Here is a 20733-nt window from a genome sequence, read left to right as displayed (position 1 = left end):
CTTTGGGAACTTACACCACTTCACTGCTTACATAGCGTAGAGGTATTCCTACTCAAACGGTCACAAGTAAAGGACTAGTTACTTTACTTCACAGCCTGCTGCTGAAAGAAAATCTATATTATAATTTCCTCCTTCATTTTCCTTCTATAAAACTTCCAACATCATAATTTTCTGCTCACATATTCTGCTAAAAATACAAAGTAACTCATCTGAACTGAGATCCGGTTCACCTTTGCTGCGGCTGCAGGAAAGAGAGGAGAAGGTAGGCGAAGAGGGGCTGCCCAGGCAAGGTGGCTACTCTGGCACGGTGTGAGGGTACGCTCACGCCATGCTCCCAGGCTCCAGTTTCCTGTGCCCCTCTCCCTGCCAGCCTGCACTTGAACTGCGGGAACAGGGTCACCTCTGAGCTGGCCTTCATGATTCGCAGGAAACTGTAGAAAATCAGATGCCTGCAGACTATAAATAAAATCTGGCAGATTGTATTCTCCACCTCTTAAATAAAATGGCAAGTAAATTTAGACTGGGCAGAAGCTGGAATTAGGAAAAACCTGAAAATCAGAAAACCACTTGTGAAGTGCTTGAGCCACACTAACATTTGGCTAAATTAAGATACTGTACCTCTCCATACTGAGCTATTTTAAACCAAGCTTCTTGGCTCTGCTAAAAGCACCCTTCTTCCACTTTACACTCTCTATTGTTGAAGCAGAATACACCAGAATTATTTCTAGCTAATCCAGTTGAAAAGCAAACTATCAAAAGAGTTAGCTTTCTTTGAACAATAAGTCTTAGGCAGCTTCTTGAGGTTTCAGTTCAAGTTTCACTACATTTGAGATTGCTGTCAGAAACACAGTCATGTCAGCTGAATATCACATCAAAGCCAATATGACAAAAATAAACAGCAGCAGTATAAAAAGGGCAGAGAGGTGAACAAGTTGTCCTTGCTTTATTCTCATAACTTCTTACTCCAGAGCACTCGAGAGTTTGCATTTAAAAGTAGACAGAGCAGGTATGAGCAGATGTATATGTGTGCATGCACATACATGCTGAAAAAAGGAATTACTCTGAATTAGAGTTCGGCTTTTGTCAGACACAATGACTGGAACACATGCAGCAGAAAAAAAAAAAGTAAGTTAGCAGAAGGGGAGATTATATTTATTTCTATATAGGAATGCAGAGTGTGACATAACTAAGTTCTTAAGCGGTCCACAAAATTGGCAAAGATAGGAAATACTACCTTAGTATCAGTAGTTTCCACAGGTCTGTCTGCAGAAATGCAGAGCACCTTGTAATGCTCCTGTACATGATGCTTTCATTTGCCATGAGTAGTTGGATATTAACAGATCTACACAGGATTGTGGCACACAACTGGATTCAAAATGAAGTGATATACATAATGTTTTCACGTGAAACATTCTCCCCCTTGAATTCAGGTCCGGAGACAGCTGTTTTTGCAGTACTGCTAGTATAAGTATGAATGATTGAAACACTTTGAATCTATATTTGAAGCACCCTCCTGAACATTATCAGGCTTGCATGAGTTTACGTAGAAGGGCAGATGCCTTTGAGACATTATGATTTCTCCAAATTTGGCACAGCTGTTACATGAGACATTGCTAATCAGAGCATTTACTGAGTGTTCAAGAGAGAGCACAGGCATACCTAACCAATTCTCACCACATAAGTGTAAAATATATGTGTAAATAGCACACTTTGTAGATGTAGAAATAAAAAAGAGAGAGATATATGGGATTCTCTTGCTCACAACTTTTTGTTCATGTCTCTCCCTCCCTCTGGGACTAACAAATCACCTATCGTTTCTCGCTTTGCTGACGCTTCTTCTGCCCCTCTGTTTCCAAGATGCCAGTCACACTGTTCTTTCGTACAGATTAAAACCATTATATTAAACTAGAACAACCAATCCACACACAGCTTGAAATTTGCTTTAAGATGTCAGGAAGCCTATGTATCTAAAACTTTGCCATCTTTTTTTTCCCAGCTATATTAGTTGGTTAGCTAAAAATCTTTACAGAACTTCCCAAGCTTTTCCAGCAAGCTTGAGACACTTTATTCAAAAGATATTGGAAAAAAAATTGCTGTCTTTGCTTTCGAGTTGAAGTAATGGGAAAAGAGGCAAGAACATTATAAATAAGAGAACACTGCAAGAGGTTTCTGAGTGTGTTGATATAAGGTTATGCACTAAATAACCTCAAATTATTTTAATTGTATCTATCCTACTTTGTATTTGACTTTTTTTTCAAAACAGAATTATTTAGCACTTCCTACAGTGTGTTCGGCATCCTATGTAACGGCCAGCACTGACTGCACTGCTGGAGTGGATTGCATCCAGAGGCTGGAAAGCTTTCACAGGCTGGAAAGCAAAAGTTGGCCAGCTGGGATGCTTGGCTTGTGGATAGAAGTTGCCTAAGAGGCATATGGCTTGTTAATGGTATTTAGCTATTCTCTGAATCCCACACACGCTATAATATACAGGTCAGTGGGCAGGACAACACTAGACCAAACGATGGCTTGGACACCTATATGTGAGCCTTATATGCACTCTCTCTACAGCCTGTGGTCCGAAACATGTCATGATGTGATCTGCTGTGGACAAAGAGAAGACTGATCAAAATTGCTAGGTTTAGTTATCTGGGATGTGTCCGTGTTACAAACAGACACCTCCCCTTATTCTGGCAGCTGCTGTTAAGGACAGCATCAAACAAGCAATAAAAATGAGGAGGATGTTGAAGGAACTAATCAAAGGACTAATGTTTCAGCATAGGTAGGGAACAATTTTGAGGCATAATACAGCCCAGATTTTCAAAGGTCTGTAACTTCTGATTTAAGTACTTTTGCAAGTGTCTGAAACAGACAAAAAATCTTTCAAGCTGGAGCCTAAACCCAGCTGTGACACAGGCAAACACAACTATGTGTGTAATAGAAAGGCATTTGTATTAAAGCCAAATTAAAGATTATTACAGGAATGGAAGTCAGATAAATAAGGAACAACAACATATTTTAGATATTTTATCTTTCAAACATACAGCATGATATAGTTGTACCAGGGACTGAAAAGACGTAAATCTACTATGGAGTCCTAAATCAGATGCACTGAGATAACAGCAAGATTCTACCCGAGCTTCCTGACAACCAGCTAATACAAACACAAATAAATAATACAGCAGCTAACAGAGAATGTACAACAAAATTCTACTTAAAGTTATTTTCTAGAAGAACAAATATTTTTTTCCAAAGATTTACGTGTCATCTTGGTATCTGTATGTCTTGGTGGTTTAGAGGAGCATCTAGCTGGAACACTTAGATAATTCACAGAAGTAACTCAAGAGACCTTCAAGATGGCATCTGCTCTCTCCTCAATATATTCTGAAGCATGCTAACTAAGTTCACTGCCAGCAGGCAGATGTCTGACTTGGCAGGTTCTCGTCTGAATTTGATATGCCATCACATCATGGTGATCAACCATCACATCATGGTGGAAAACCTGTGGAACTTTCTAGACCTGGTATTCCTGCCTATTGGCTATCCAGTGGCCCGGAAACAGCCAGCTGAGGAACAGCACTGTGGATGACGAAGCGATCGATATTATGTAGTAAAATATTGCATGCAAATATGCAAGTCAGAATCTCGCTCTACGACAGTTTCAGGTAAGTTTGGCCCAAGTACTGGTCCACTCATGAAAATGAGTTTAATTTTTCCACTGTCTCACCTATTGTATCTTGTACCAAGTGAGCAATCTAAGCTGTCTCCCATCTGAATTCATATTTCCCCTTCCCAAAACATGATAATAGACACTTTTAGTTTCCAAGGCCAAATCCTAGGACTGTTTTTATGAACAAGTAAGCTGTGTGGGAGATGTATGACAGGCATAGTTTCACTTTTCTTTCTGAAATATGTGAACGGGAATTATTAGTCTCAGTTTAATTCTGGAGAATAAAGATCAGAGGAAATAGCAATGGATTTCTTCTATTCAAGAAAAGGAAATGAAGGGTGAGGCTTTCTAGCAGCAGTAGAATATTTTTCTTACTAAAAGTAGTTGGTATCTAGATAGAAGTATGCAGGGTTTTAATATGCAGGTTTCCCATTCCCAGAACTAGGGTGAAATTGCAGTTAGAAATTAGTTAAAGCCAAATTTATAGCCAGCTAGGGCAAACAGAGGATATGAATTCAGTTGATTAAAGCAAATCTGAACAAAAAGCCTACAAAAGAAACAAACATGAGCTTGTTCCAGCTGCCTCCTCTGTCTGAAGATATAGGTCCTCTTTGTGCTGCTGGTGCAGATCTAAAGAAAAGAAAACAAACAGGATGTTCACAGCACAGAGCTGAGTTAGGATTCTTTTAAATATCAGGGGTTTGTTGCCAAGGATGAAGTTTGCAGTCCAAGTGCTAAGCTAGAAGTTTCTTTATAAGAGCTCGACACCAGATTCCCTTTGGCTGTCATGATTTTATAAACAGGGTATCTGTGTGCAAAACCCTGGGACCACTCCCTTCTACCTTAGTACCTGAGCCTCCTTGTCTCTCCACATCCATTTACTGTGTCTGGCCTTATGCTTGAGATTGTACAGAGCTCTCCTAGACAGCAGTGGTTCTAGAGGTCTATAGTTTTATGGCACTTGATACAACAGTATCCAGGTCCATTTCTAAGTTTCCCTGACATTGCAATAATGCAAGTAATAAATACCACTACTAATAGGTTGCATCTGGCTTCCTTTCTGCTTATGTTTGTAAGCCATCGATGCCATCTAGTGGGTATTTTTTTACTTACAAGTTTTCTTCAAACATGAGGGTGTCAACAAGCCAAAGTCTAAATTTTGACTCAGCAGGACATAGTTCAAGTCTGGAGAGGAATTGAGGGGCACTATCAGTACCCAAGAAGCCCCAAGCAAATTACAGCGCCTTCTAGGTCATCCTTCTGCTACCCTGACACAGCCCTACTCCGCCGATGTAACGGGAGTTGTGACAAAAAGGTCACTTGCACAACTCTGACATTTTTGGCTCGGCCATTATTCTCTGGAGTCTGAGAAGCCAGCTATCAGTCTTGTAACAGCAAATAGCCATTGTGAAAGGGCATGCAATGGAGCCTGCATGCTTAGTCTCACTGTTTATTTACAGAAGTATGAAAATGTAATGTGTGTACACCGAGCACACACTATGCAAAGGAAGCCTTTCCTTAACAGATACACGGTCTTAATAGCGATACCACTACTGACCAAACTGTTCCCATGTCAGTTAATGGACCATCAGAGAGCAGGGATCCATCCACAGAGAAAACACATCTAGAAGGTAATCATCAAATAATTTATATACATCTGCTTAAGGCTCTTTCTGAAAGGGCAGCTAATTTCAATGGAGATGTTATTTATTGCAGAGAAGTAAGTGATTTGGGGAAAAGTGTAAGTATTCACTGGCTTGAAGTATTTTAGCTTCTTAAATTTCAGGGAGAGGCAGTGATAGTTAGCATTCAGATTGGGAAGCTCTGTCTTGATTAGGGATAGCATAGATATGAAGTGAATCAAGGCTATTACATCGCCATGCATACAGGAGGGAATAGAAGGCTCAGGAAGGAAAGAAGCAAGGAAACTTTCCCTAAGGGGGATGATAACAGCTGAGATGCTTAGTAGTTACCCCAGGAGAGTATGAGACTGGTGCTTGGAATATGCTAGTGATTAAGTACCGACATCTATGGAAAGGAAGGGGTGGCTGCTCCCCTGCTTACATACTGCAAGCACTATGTGGTAATACTGGAGAACTGGTACGCTTAGGAGAAAGAAAAAGACATTAATGGTTTCCAAAAGCCTTTTCATCCAGATTTCCTCAGCTGAGGAAGGTACCCACATGACAAAACTTTGAGGGAAATGGTTTAAAACCTGGGAGAAAAATCTTCTGTTAAGAGTTCACAATATTATATTTTTTAAAGTCCTGTAAAGTGCTTTTTCTTCCAGTTTGTTGATATTGTCACCACGTTCACAGCTGTGATTTTGCATGGGACAACTGTATTTTCCTTTGACATATGAACAAAAGCCTTACCATTCACTGGCAGAACAAGGAAACCCTACTTTAATCCACCATGCAAGTGGTATCTAGTAATAAACAAATGCCTTAACAGGCCTGGAAGCCTGTTCTATGATCTACTACCTAGAAGGAGTCTGGAGGTATCAGTGATATCTAAAATGCCACTGTTTTCATCACACATTTATAGGTTGGTGCTGGGATATAATTTGGATGTAAGAATGAATGTTGTCACATAACAAGTAAAAGCTTTCAGTGACCAGCAGGAACAGAGAATACTCGCTTTCTCTGTAAGGGTGTATTAAAAACTGAACTTATGCTACAGAAAGTGATATACACCTCCTTTTCTCTACTGCGTGAAGCACAACTGCCACACAACCAGAGGCAGGCAAGCAGGAGTCACACCTCTCTGCTGCCATAACCAGGGACAGCAAATCAGGTTTTCCATAGCAGAAGTCATCATTATGGTATTAGATGGGTATTAACACACAAAAGATTTGCAGGTGCTTGAATTAGGGCAGAAAGGACAGTAGGAGATAGGATGTGGCCAAATGTATGGATTATGCATAAAAATAATATAACTAGACAACAACAGCTATGCATCTATGTATCCTGCAACTTTCCAAACTGTGAGGAAGTTTTCATATTCATATGTTCAAGTATCTTATGTATACCTATACATGCAACAGCATATAGATTAAGAAATTTAAACACAATTGAAAACAGTCAACTTTACTGTAAATTCAAATTCACCGAAATACATCATAACTTCATTTAATCCTCTTTATACAATAAAGAAAAATATGGATAGGAAGGGAAACTATTAAAACCTAGTTTGGGAGTGATGCTTGCTAATTAAGAAAGTTGTATCTTGGATGTAATCTGTATTCTCTGCAGATAACCTACTGGCCCAAGGTAAATACATTAAAAATACAGAATTGGGTTTGCACACAAAATGGAAGATTAAAAAAAAACTTCCTCAAACTTTGGAACTGAAAATTCCACTAGCTGGACAAATGTTCTTTAGATCTGTTGTCATTTGACCTACAATTTCATTATTCAAGGAAGAATATTAATGAAAACAATTTTGAATTTGTAACAGATTTTGCATCAGAACACTGATATTTACAAACTTCATTCATACCATCAGTGATATACAGAGTGATTGTGATCGATGAGAACTGATTAACACCTAATTTTGAATGCCAGGTGCTCACAGACAATTGTGCACAATTTGTAGACAGAAACTGCTTACTCAATACACAGTAAGTAATAAATTCAAGAATACTGTATATTGCATACGGGTGATGTATAACAGATGATAGAGGTGGAATCTGTTGAACTGTTGACCTCCGCATTATTTATTTGGTTGTAATGACACTGAGGATGGATTGAACTTCTTTTACTTACGATGAAAGGGTACACTTAGAATCATCAGGATAATCCACGCAGAGTAAGAACATTACAGGCCTGTGAAGATATAATTTTATTTAGCATCTTTCAGGCAGAAAACTGAGGAAAACAAATTAAGAAATGAAACAAACTCAACAGTACTATCATGTCTGAAGCTTTCCTTCAATGATATTTCTCTTAGAATCTACTGTGAATAACCAGAGCTGTGGATACTACTGTGAATAATTAGTAATTCTGTAGACATTAAACAGTGTTTTTAACTGTTGTTTAGATTTTCAATCCAAATAAAGATTTTAGAATGAAGTGGAATACATGAGGCCATCTTCTGTGTCTGACATTGGGTAAATGCAATGTTCCACTTAGTTATACAATTATAGAGTAAGGTGTAGTGTTTTGCTCAAAGCACGGCTGAAAAATGCTAAGTCTGAAAAATGCGAGATTTAAAATAGATGAGGTGCTTCTGCATATACACTGTATTTATGAAGGATTTTCACTTACTTGTAATTGTCAGTGCAGGTGACATCATAACCAAGGGTTTTCAGCCTGTTTTCTAGTATCTTTACACTATGAGTTCCACAGGAATCTCTGTGAGAAAGGATTTTATTATTATTGCAAGTCTCTTATTATCTAATTTCCTTTCACTGAACTTGATGGAATTAGTAAAGTAAATCGCCATTACTTTGCCTCTTCCATATTCTTTAACACCTACAGAAAACTGGTGTACATTGCTATTTATAATGCTTCATTTGCTTACAGTCATTTAACATTTTATACTCAGTTTGCAGAGACTGGAAGATTGGCTTCAGCCTGTGTAGCATTTGCAGATTCTATTAACCAATATTGCCACATTTAATATTTCACTAGGCAAACAGGAAAAGAGCTAAATAATTTCCTAAAATAATAAATAAGTTTCATTTGTAATATCCTTTGGCAGCTATTAAGACGCTGCTAAAGTTGATGATAGCTGTCTTTACAGAATAAGTTGGTTATAATAAATTAGAATTATTCTTCTTGTTAGAAGCTTGTCCTCTGTCTTGAATACAGAACAATAGAAAAACACAGGGAGAGCAAAAAAACCCAGAAACAATCCTAAATGCAGCTTCTGTGTTTAGCACTGATTTTTATTTTGTGGTCCAATTAGCAAAAGAAAGCTTGACATAGTACAGAACCTACTGAGACCTCTAAAACTTGCACCAATGTCAGGTATTAAGGCCAGCGTTACTTACCCATTGGACAGTAAATACTCATGACTCTAAAGAAACCGTATGGGGATGAACAAAATAATTGTAAAAAGCAATTAATAAAAATACACAAATATTCCCATGCATCCAGACAAGCACAAACGGAAAGATAAATTAACATTCAGTGCTCATCTTAAGTTTTCTTTGTAATAAGGGCAACTTCTGCAAAGGTGAGCTATATATTTTTTCCAGGAGGGTATGATTCTTTGATTTAAAGAGAAAAGCTGAGAAATGCTAATCTGAACCATGCTTCTCTTGTCACAGACTCCACAGCACCGTGGTAAAATATGTGGTCTGGGTTGGCCATGCCAAAATTTGATGAAAGAGAAGCAAAAGGAGATAGGAGAGAATAGGTGGGACGTGAAAGAGAATTGACACAAAATGAATGGATATAACTAAAAAGGGTTGAGTAGGAAGAACAGAAGCCTCACGCTCCTAAGAGTGCAGATGACACCAGGGGTTCAGCCACCAGTGGTGGATACGGTGACACTTGAGTCTGTTTCTCTGGCTCTCTTCAGCCAGGGCAGTTTTAAGACCAATGAAGTGCCACCATGTGTTATATTAAAGTGCAGGGACCCTGCAGATGGTTGGAGTGAAACTGACTTCCTCTGCTCCTCCACCCTCAATTCATCTATGTACATTTGTAGGGGGCCCCACAAAAGCTGCAATGAATTAATTCTTCCTTTAATCAGTCACAAACTAGGCCTAATTATTTTATTTTGTTAACTTCAAAGTCCATTTTCCACTGTGTTTCTGTTGAAAATCTTCACTTGGTCTTTGACTATTTACCAACAGGCTATTCTGTTTGGACTGATCTGGTTTTTGTTTGTTTTAAATGTAATTAACAGCAGAATTAGACCTGTTAAAGCCCACTTTTTGTGGTTGGATTGATTTTAAGTATTGAGAGAAGAAGGGCCCCCTAGTGGTATTTCCCTCCTTCTACTAATTTCCAAACAGTTAAGATAGGTGAAAATAAAAAAGGACGCATTTGGCAAGGTGAAAGAAATATTTTACGTGAACATTGAATCTGAAATTCAGATTTAGCCTTTTCTTAGTAAAACTGTTCATGATATATCTGCACTCAAGGTCTGAAGACCACACACGCCTATCTATAAACTAATGAGTGGACTCCAGACCTAATATTAGAATTTATTTTTATTTTATCTAATTCTGGTATTTATATAATCTTTGGGAATGGCAGAGTGAGCCTTATGTGTTAGTGAAAGCATCTAAAATATTTTAATGGCTATACAAATATAACCAAATAGAAAACTAAGGTGAAATTTTAAAGACAGGTTCAAAAAGGAGAAATGAAATTTTTTTTTGGAAGATATAACTTACGTATCCGGTCCTTCAAGATCATCCACAACCCAGATGACAATTTGTGAGATTTTGTCTTTCTGGAGATTAGGTATTTCATAATCTGCAAAAAAACTGATTCAAGAAACAAATATTCAGAACTATAAAGAACAGGAAAAAGAAATCTTTTTTTCTCTTTGCAGTAATCAAAGCTCTGATCCTCCTGTAGGATATGGGCTTGCTTTACATTTATATCTTCTGATTACAATCAGACTCAACACAGAGTAGAAAAAATCTGATTGACATTCTGAATGTCCTCAAAGGTCAAAGACATTTAATCAGAAGTTTCGTTTTCACATTCTTCATCTTAGAGGGGCTCAGCTGGAAAAAAGTTACAACTTAGAGTTGAACCAGAATGAAATGAACTTTAACAAATGCAAAAACAAAACAAAAAGCACTTGATACTTAGCAAAAAAAGAAAAAGGTCGTTCTCGTAGTTATTGCTTTTAGACACAATACAGGTTTGCTTTAAATAAAAAAAACAATAACAGCCACAAGACAAATGTATTTTCAGATACAAAATCACAGCAACAATAACATGAAGTATTTATCTAGGATATATAAAACCATAAAGGAGAAACTTCTAGATGTGTCCATCCCTGGCCTAGGAACAATCTTTCACTTTATTGCCTTGTGTAAATTGACTTTGATAGGTATTTAAATGACAATTAAAACAAGACAATAAAATGGCAACTAAATCTTCTTACATTAAATGGAACATGCCAAATCCAAAGGATTATTTTAATGTCTGTAAATTGAATTTTTTGTGAGATGCAGGCATTTCAAAGCCACAGATTTCTAACCCTTCCAGCAAGATGTAGTGTAATGATTTCCAACCTTTTAATTGCTCCTTTTTTTTTTTTTTCCTCAGGAAGCTTGTAAGGGCTGTCTCTGCACTGCATGTTTAGTCCAAGCCTGAGCCTAGGTGTGTGCTCTGATTTGCCTATCACGGGTCTTCTTAAATGTCTGCATCTGGGCTGAAGAGTCTCTTAGCCACTTTAAATGCTCTGAGACCCCCCAGATTAGAAGGGACTGTTAGTTGTCACCTCCTGGATGAGACCAGTGGTGGCAACATGACCACCGTTCTGTCCTCCTGGTGCCTGCAGGCAAACTACTGGTGCTCTGGCACGGAAGCACAAGATGCGCGGTGGTTGTCAGTGTCTGTTGGCAGCCAGCTGAGACGTGTTCATGAAGTTAGCAAGTTAATTTAAACTTCTGGAGAAGTGGAACATGAGGAGGCGGATACGAACAGTTGCCCTCCCTGGTTAAGTCTGGTATGGTGCTGGCTAACCAGAGATCAGTAGGAGCAACAGTAGATTTGCTTGTCTGTCTAAGGTGTCCAAGCCTGTCTTAAACACATAGTAAAAATATAACCAAAAATAAAGATTCCAGTTATTTTTAACTCATTTGCTAATTCATGCATATGTTATTGTCAGCAAAAATAAACCTTTCTCCAAAATATAAAGGAATCTTTAACTAGAGGGGTCAGAAACCATGGAGGAACAATGTACAATTGACTTCAGTAAACCAGTTCTTGAACGGAATAATATTATTAAAGAAGTCTGCCAACTACATTTAAACTGTGTCAATGAGCGAAGTTATTTCACAGTGATGTGAGAAAAAAATCTTAAATGAAATGGTAACAGGTAACTTAATGATGATTTAAGTGTACAAACTGTAATGCAGGATACACTTTGGAAGTAGCTTTCAAATGTCTGAAAACAGACCAGAGAGATATTTAGGAAGACAGGTAGATATTTCAGATTACGTTCTGCTATTAATTATTTAACCCTAAGCCTCTTTCAAACAAGATCTCTTAAATTAATTCAGTCATAAATGGGCCTGAAGATACACAGCAAAGAAAACAGATGGAGTAGCTGGCTTTGTTTTTTTCATGGCAGGCTGTGTTCCAATGGTGGAGATTTCACTGGTCATGATACCACCAGACAGGCGACGCAGGGAACTGGTGGAAAGAATTCATTTGTGTGTAAGAAGCTTCTGAACTAAGGAATCTGTAGATTAACAGAAATAAGGACTCTGTTTCTGAAATAAGGACTCTATATGGGATGCTGGGCATTGACCTGCTGCCAGGTATTATCATCTGGAGAAGACTTGATCCCAGCCAACCACCTGACCAACCCAAGGAGACCATATAAGTCTTCTTGATCAGCTGAAAGCTGTGTACAGAGATGGACCTTTCAGGGGATGGAGGTTTTGGAACAGATAGTTCTTGTTTCTCTCCTATCTGGAGATAAAACTAACTTTTCAATGATTATTTTTAGTCCTCAGTGAGCACACAGGAGCAGGGTCTGTTCTACAGGGGGGTTTTTTGAGATTTTTTTTTATCTGCCTTGGACAGCAGTTGCTGAGGTAAGGAAAGATGTATTTTTCATCAAAGGTAGGCAGTCACTACAGCCACATAATCAGTAAAAGTTCTTAAGGGTGTATTTTTACAATAAATCTTAAATATAAGCTTAGATTAACTTCTGCATAGTGGTACACTTGTAAATCAAGGAAAATACATCTGTCCTTAATATATGAGGGAATAAGGAGAAGAGGGAGCTAATCCCTGCTATTATCCTTCTCAATGAGCTTTTTTGCTTTCTTAAACCCTAATGGATCTCAAACTACCCCCTCTCTTGGCCATGGAGAAATAGCAGGACCAAGCACTTTCGCTATAGAACTTACCAAGATTGCTCCTAGGCCTGACAGAGGCTAGACTCCCTGTAACCATGTCCTCTCCTTGGAGATGCCCCTGAATAGAAATTTTGTAACACTCATCTTTTTGAAGCCATATACATTTTGCCACAGTATGTTGGCTGACTTGAAGGCTGCTTTCAAAGGGCATTTATCCTGCTTGCCACAGCAGTTTGTAAAATGCAGGAGTTAAAAGGATTGTTTTCATCGATTTCATGTTAATTCCTACAGCTGGGGACAATTAACAGCTGTCCTCACAACTCAGCAGACTTAGATGCAACAGGCTCTTTCAGCTACACTTCCCATGCTTTGTGCAGCAGAAGACCCAAACAACTGGTTGACCCTTTTTTTGCAGGCATCAGACCTTGTACATAAGTAAGTCAGTTTTCTTACCCTGGGTCTGGATAAGCTCCTCCGACTGCAGAACCATTCAACAGGACATGTATCACCCCAGAACTGTGCTGCGCATACTGCAATACATAACAATTTTTTTCAGAACTCATCTTACAGATTTGTCATATGACTTGGTATTATATTGCAAGCAACAATGATCAAGGAAAGAATTTTACCAAGAAAAGTATCAGAATTGTGAAAATAGTATCAAACTAGCACCCTAGCAGGTCACTAGAGTAGAGAGGACAAGAATTCAATGCATCTTCTCAAACTATTTTCTCAAACCTATAGTTGCTTCAGCATAGGAAGAAAGCATTTTGGCACTCTGTGTTCGGTTTGATCTGTGAATAAAGGCTGTCAAATGTCACTTAAGACCTGTATTCAGTAGACAACTACTGTGCTTATTCTGCTTAGTATATGCTTAATATATATTAACAAAGCTAACACAGAATTTTAACACATTATCTAGCTAAGGTGAAAGTTAGGTTCCCCTTGCTAAAGCACTGTACCCAGTCTAAAAAAGCGTATTTGTATCATAGGAAATAATCTATCACAGCTACAGACTTAAGTCTGTTTTGATCCGGCGATGTTTTCCTGAACCACCCAGGACACACTCACTAATGTACAAAATCAGCACTAATGCACTATTTACAGTGATTGATGCCATCCTCCAGAAAGATTCCACTGCGTTGTTTTCACATTCCTCTGTGGTAGGGCAGGATTCATAGTCCAGTCCTGTAGGAAGGCACATGATTTGTGCTATTAGAGAGATAATAATGACCGTAAAAAGTGACTTTAGAAAGCAATTAAATATATTCCTGCATTACTCACTGAACATACAATATGGTCTGACATAACACTGAAAGCTGACAGTTGTATTTTTTTCTATCAATCATTTTCGATCCTTTGCAGTTTACACAGTGACATTCTGTGGATTCAATAATTTGGCTGAAACGGCTCCAACTCTATACCTGGCATGCTGAGAGCTCCACATTCAGAGGACTGAGAAGGAGGTTTAGCTCCTGTGCAGCACTGTTTAGATTTCTCTGTGTGCTCCCCTGACTGCAATGTTAAATGTCCACAGAAAACAGGAGAGAATGAGACAGTGAAGCTACATCTGATTTTTCTTGGGGTAAGAGCAAAATTAGCTCCTCCAGAGCACAGCAGTCAGTCTCCATTATGGTTTTACAGACCGATGTTTAATATAGCACTCATCATCTTACCAGCGCTGTTTGCCTGCCCACACCAGTTTAGAAAATCTCCAAAGAAGCCAAACAGAGTATCACCCAGAGACATGAAGCGACGGCCTCTGCCAGAAAAGCTATTGACTAGCAGCTGATTATTTTCCCAGAAGACAGACTATATAAAAAAAAGAAAAAAAAAAGAGACAAGAAATGAACCATCACTTGGGTGTGGACACAATGAGATTATGGTGTGTTAAAAACAGTTTAAAATATGTTTTGGTATTTCTTTCAAAATCAAGCTAATAATCAAGAAATGTTAGCTATCTCTTTAGAGGAAAAAAGTTTGTTCTTACAGTGGTGTAATTTATGATCACTAGAGGCTTGAAGGGCATTCATACCATGCTGTGAATGGATATAGACTATATTAAATATAGTTAGGCCTAGCTTTGCCTTCCTCAGCAGACAGATTTAGGAAAACGGAGAAAAAAGGGAAGGCAGATATTTATAAGTGAGATATATCTTAACAGAATTCTCTCATACTGCTATGTTGGCTTATAGCGTGAAAAAAACATATGTCTAGCTGTTATTACTGTGTTTGCAAAACTCTTTCATGAATTAAGCTATGTTGACAGGAGTATTTGTTGGTTTGTCGTGTCTCATTTAGAGATAAGGAATAATTGTGCTAGAAGAAAAACTGCTTTAAAGCACAACCTTTTAGAGAAGGCCAAAGCACACATTCTGATGGGATACAATGGCACGAAGAGCTGTGTTTTTTGCACTTTCACAGTTCTCTGCAATTGCCAGCACATCAAACACCTACTGTTTTCCAACATATAATGGTGTCCTATCTCATTTTTACTTACGCTTGTTTAACATGTCACGTTTAACATGTCATTGCCCTGAGACTTGGCTGTGAGGAGTGGAAGCAAAAGATGATAGCAGGCACAATCTTTGCAGGCAGAGCACCTAACTTGAGGAAAAGTAGAGTGGAAGTTCAGGGACCACAACAGAGCTCCCGGCACGGCAGGAAAAATAGGGGATCTTTGTAGAATGAAAATAGAGAAGTTGCTGAGAAGTTACTGCATAAAATAAATGCAGCCAAACACACTGAAAAATGCCATCAAGCTTGAGCTTAGTTTGTAAACTATAGACAAGCCAAAAATAATGAATCATAAGTCAGCCACAGAAGGACTCTTGGTCAATTTTGAACTGTGTCACAGAAATTTGCCACAGGACTGTTAATTTGTCACAGGACTGTTAACATAACTTTAATAATCATTACCTTGTTAGGTGGAATTGTGTGTGACGACAGGTTGATAAATAATTCATAGTCCTTAGGTAGAATGCTGCAAGGATCCTTGTTAATAAATGCATTTTTAAACGCTTCCCATATCTCTGAACAATTCTTCTCACTGTAATCATTGAAACAAACAAATAGCAGAATTGTTTTTTCAAAGCAGAGCAAGAAAGTAATTTGTTCCCAATTTCTTCAAATTCCCAAATTAAAAACCCCACAAGGTTAAGATAGATAGAAAACTGAAGTCAGGGTGATAGAAAACTTGCAACCCAGGAAAGGCATATAGGTCTTGTCTTTTCCTGAATCCTAACAGCGGCAGATTAGGAAGAAATAGCAATGAAAAGATTAGGATTTACAGTGTGGAATTAGAAATACATAGTAATTCAACAAAAATCTTAGAAGGTACAGTAGACACAGCGAGTGTGCTATCCAGCATTGTAGAAATACTAAAGAAAACAGCTTGCTTTTAAATTTTCCAGATTCAAAAAGCCATTTCAATTAAAGCGGAGTTATACATGCAAAGCTACTGGAATGTAAAATTACTCTTAAAATGTCAGATTCAAGGGCAGGAGGAGTTACTGAAAAGTTTCAATGGTCAGATAATGGTTTTGACAACTGCTGTGTGTATAGGCCCTAGGATTATGCAGCTTTACCTTGCTGGAATGAGTACACTGACCGTGTAGGACACATACTCTCACTGTGCAGTAGCTACAAGAATACTGTTAGGATTCAACATTGAAACTGCTTGTGTAGGGGTGCCTGAAATAAGATGCTAGGCTGTGCACTTCGACAGTTCCCTTCTGCCAGCTCTGTGTTGGGGACAATAATCTCCTGCAGAAGGCCAGGCCAGGCCATCTAGGGATGGAAGTGTCTTATTGCTCTGGATTTGCAGGATCTCATCTGTCACAGCTCTGAGCCTGCCTGGATTAATTAAAAAGAGAATTGCTACTTTCACCACCTTCCCACAGTACCTTCCCCACATGCACTATGACAATATCTATGCTGGGAACACTCTGCGGAAGAGAATAATGTATTTTATGTGCATACAGCATTCCTAACGCAAACAGCTGTAACTGAAAAGCTGTAGCTTGAACAACAGTAGTCCTGGTAAGTAAACCAAACTTTGCAATTAGAGTCTTGTGCTCATTTAATGTCATCCATAGACTGCAGGGTTTCTGCTGGCTCTTCTCCTCATGAGATTCTTTAAGGAGCTGCTTTGTGATGCTGAATGTCGCAGATACTTTAAAGTTAAAGCCCCCCGTGTGAGGAGCTATGCACCTCCCATGCAGGAAACAGACCACAGATTCTCTTACAGTAATCTCTGGTCATGCTTCCAACAACTATATAAAAAACCCCAATATATCATATGCAAATATGGGCTCTTGATCTGAAAATATTCCGTGATGCAATATGACCCTTGATCAGTAGTTCCAATGTTTATATATCCTTACTTGATAAAAGGATTTGTACCCTATTTCTGATTTCAAGTTGTTAAACTTTAGCTTCTGACAATTGTATATACTTATGTCTCATTCTGCTAAAGACCTGTCTACTGTAAGCACACATTCATGCTAGTACTTGTAAATTATAATCAACTGAACTCTTAACATCTTTCTTGACAGTTGAATCCAGCGGTAATGTTCTAGTTATTTCACTTACTGCATTTTTTTTCTTCATGTCTTCTCATCCAGGTTTGAACAGCTTGTAAATCAAAAGGATTATTCTGCTCTGTTACTCAAAATTTCTTAGCTGGCAAAAATATATTTTGAAACTACAGGGTGGGGAAGGACTGTAGTTCAGGACAATTCCTTCCAATCTTAACAGACACTAATAAGTCATATTAGATTTATTTCATACTAATCAATTAAAAAGAAGTTTTCAAAACTTCCATTGTATACTACCAATAAAGAAATATGGGGGAAATGCACTACAGGAATATTTGTGTTATACAGCATACTCCTACTAGAAAATTTCAAATATAATTTTCATTTAAATCCCTCACTTCTATATGATCATAACATTTTGTAAAATGCCTCTTTTAACTGCCATTTTGCATGTTCTGTTTTAACGGAAACTTTTTCTTATGTTTCTATAAATATCTTTATGTTTTAACGATGTTGCAGTGTAAAGACATGCTTTGCTAGCTTCTTTTCTGTTAGCAAATTATTTTTAAGAAATTATTCTATTTGCACATAAATTCAGAAGCAAAACCTATCCAGGTGGCTATGCCTCTGTAGAAGCTAGCCTGGGGGCAATTAATAAACAATGAACAGAAAGGGTTATAAATAATTGGAGTATCTGTTTTGCACCTGTGCAATATGAAATTTCCATTTGTTTAGACTACACTATTCGCTTATAGACCTAAGGGAAAGAGAAAAGAACACATAATATGAAATTAATGGTAGAGCTCTTCTTATAATGCCATTTTGGGCCTTAATTCAGGAAAGCAGTCCTAATATCCATCCTGGCTTCATGCTGTTCTGAGTAAGAATAATTTGATGAATGCGTTCAGACTTCTCAATTTTAAAATTATATTGTGAAAATGTCACAGGAATTAATTAGACCACAAAACTGTCATAAACATGAGACATATAGAAATACTTTCACGAATATTGTATGAAATGAAGTGACATCTGTTAACTACAACAGGAACTCTATGTATCTAGAGCCTACTGCAAGACCAGACTTCATATACCTACACAACTGTTAACTGACTTAAGTTTTCATAGTTTGCAGTTTATATTCTATATTATACTGTAGGTGTGTAGAAATCTGTAGTTAAAGTTTACTGGCACCTTCCACTGTGATGGGTTTATAAATTTGCCAAACTTGAATTGTTCAGCTGAAATTTTAGTACTGTGTTATTGGCATTAGGATGATTTTTTCTTTCATGGGGAACTTGAACCAAAACGCTTCTGGTAAGTTAAGAATGTTATTAGGAAGAAATAGGTTGTTTTGCCTTTGTTAAAAGCCATGAACCTGTTTTCAGTCCTGTATCTTCCTGTTCTGCTGCAGGAACTGAAAATGGGAAGTTGGGGGAAGGACGTAGTATTTGCTGATATTATGCAACATAATCTAACCCTGTTGAAGACCACAATTCAATGCTGCACGAACCCAGCCAGGCCCCCTCTGCAAATACCTCTTCAAACTATCAGGAAAAATCTTAGTGGCAGAATAAAGGACTGAAGTCCAGGAGACTGTCCTTCCTAGTTTTTTCCTTTTTACTGAAGCCCAAACCATGTAAGGAAGACAGAAAAAGTGGTCATTTTAGCAAAGTGTGTGACTTACCTCCAGTTCTCTGTAATTAACACAGACAATGAAAGCTCATGGGTAATCATACTTCAGCAGTTGATTACTACTTGATTTTTCAGGTGGATGAGCTAATCGGTCTCTTTCAGTACCACAGGATAGCTATAAAGTGTGGTGCTTTCCTTCTTACATGACCTGACATACAAGGCATGCAAAAAGTAAAGCTGGTCTTCCCAGGAGCACTGTCAGATTTGGTACTTTAGAAATACCATCCCCACCATTTCTGTGCGGTGTTCTCCTTACAGAACACTGTGGCACTAGGCGGGGAGAAATGTGAAATAAAAAGTTGGAGGATTAAAAATCTTGCCTTAATTACACTACTTCTATTAATATGACACGCATCAAAGTTCATTTTTTGTTTCCAGACAGCTACAAGCATGTTGGCATCAATAGGATCACTTCAATGGCTAGCAGCAAAGCATCAGGCTTCTAATTAATAACAATTTTGTACAGAACATAAAAAAACAAGCAAAGCTTACCCAACAGCAGGATTCACAGTTCTAATATAGTCATAGCATCTTCCAATGACAATACTTTCCAGATTTTGCGTTGTACCTTTACCTTTCCACTTCCTTCCCTGTGCTTCTGAGAAGCTGTTCATAAACAGAACAGAGACAAGTGAGAGAGACAAAAAAAGGCTCTTCATCATGAATTCTTGACAACCCAAGTTCTTAAAAAAAAAACGGCAAAAAAAAAAAAAAGGAGGGTTAAATGACACAATTTAAATGGAAACGTGGAGGCTTAACGTTTAGTATTTTCAGTACTGGCTATAGCTCTGTACACAAAAGACGAAGTTAGACGGGGATCTGAGCCTTGCTGGGGACTGTAATCCGTTTCCTGGAACAGTTGCAGAAGAGGGATACATCACTTCCTCGTGCCTAACTGGTTCCCACTTCGGAAAAACGAGACTTTTAAGGTCATGATATTGCCACCTGGTGCCAACCGGGAAGAATTACAATACATTTCAGTAAAAGGAGAAAAAAACTCTTACCACTTCAGTATTTATGATGCCTTAGGTTTGCTTAATACTCCTTACCATGCTACACGTTCCTAAAACATCACAAGGGCTTGCAAGAAACAGGTTTTAAAACAGCTTCTTTGCGTCTTATAAGGGCTACACTTTTTACACATATTTCTCTCATGGCTGAAAAAACTTTTCTTAAATACATACCAAGAAATATGCAGGTAAAGTGCTGATCTCATAAACGCTCAAATTCCCAGGTGATCTTGTATCACACATAGGGGTAGCATTAGTCAGCTCTTTTTCCACCTCTCCCCTGGATACTGACAGCAACATTTTGGTGTGATGATACGTTTTAAAGTCTTCATGAACAAAACCGCCTTGCAGGCAGGAATCGATCATAACGAGAACCAAAAGGATTAAGATGTACTTCCTGTGCACTGAAGAAATCCCTTCAACTTCCATTTACTCTTGTTCTCCCTCCAGCTTCTTTTCCCTAAGTACTTTGTTAGATCATCAAATGGCATCAATTAATCTAATCTTCAGTGTAAATATTCTGTGGCATATACTGCTGCACACTACTTCTTTCCCTCTTTAAAAAAAATTATTTTTTCAACCTTCAAGTAATTGGCCTATGGACTCACATTTCTGAGGGACATGCTGGTTCTTTTTCTATTAAAAAGTCTCCATGCCTCAGTGAATATATACATCTTTATTATTTATGTACTTATTTATGTAGTGTCATGCTTACATTGATGCACTGGTACTTAGCTGATGGATTTTGCTGAAGGCAAAATCTTGCTAATCATCAAGTAAATAGCTGATGATGGATTTCTCCTGTAAATGCGATAGAAA

General features: G+C 38.1%; 1 protein-coding gene across 1 annotated transcript; it reads right to left on the bottom strand.

The window, feature by feature from the left end:
* Positions 1 to 923: 923 nt before the first annotated feature.
* Positions 924 to 19776, bottom strand: BST1 (bone marrow stromal cell antigen 1). The gene is made up of 9 exons (XM_075499783.1): positions 19397 to 19776; positions 15594 to 15723; positions 14351 to 14486; positions 13780 to 13862; positions 13128 to 13204; positions 10020 to 10112; positions 7936 to 8022; positions 7435 to 7494; positions 924 to 4297 (listed from the first exon to the last, which is right to left on the bottom strand). Exons 1-9 carry the CDS (start codon positions 19564 to 19566, stop codon positions 4183 to 4185), a joined length of 951 nt encoding a protein of 316 aa, XP_075355898.1. The 5' UTR covers positions 19567 to 19776; the 3' UTR covers positions 924 to 4182.
* Between the last annotated feature and the right edge of the window lie 957 nt (positions 19777 to 20733).

This window comes from Mycteria americana, chromosome 4 (assembly GCF_035582795.1).
Source record: "Mycteria americana isolate JAX WOST 10 ecotype Jacksonville Zoo and Gardens chromosome 4, USCA_MyAme_1.0, whole genome shotgun sequence".
NCBI classification, from domain to species: domain Eukaryota; kingdom Metazoa; phylum Chordata; class Aves; order Ciconiiformes; family Ciconiidae; genus Mycteria; species Mycteria americana.
Note: the sequence above shows the minus strand (reverse complement) of the source record. Positions and strands in the feature narration are given on the sequence as shown.

What these genes read in the sequence shown, in the direction of transcription:
- BST1 (XM_075499783.1), bottom strand. Translation starts at nt 19,566, where the DNA reads ATGATGAAGAGCCTTTTTTTGTCTCTCTCACTTGTCTCTGTTCTGTTT. An exon ending in ACTGTGAATCCTGCTGTTGG is followed by an intron (nt 15,724 to 19,396) that starts GTAAGCTTTGCT and finishes CAATGATTACAG; the next exon opens with TGAGAAGAATTGTTCAGAGA. An exon ending in GGAGGATGGCATCAATCACT is followed by an intron (nt 13,205 to 13,779) that starts GTAAATAGTGCA and finishes TATGTATTGCAG; the next exon opens with TATGCGCAGCACAGTTCTGG.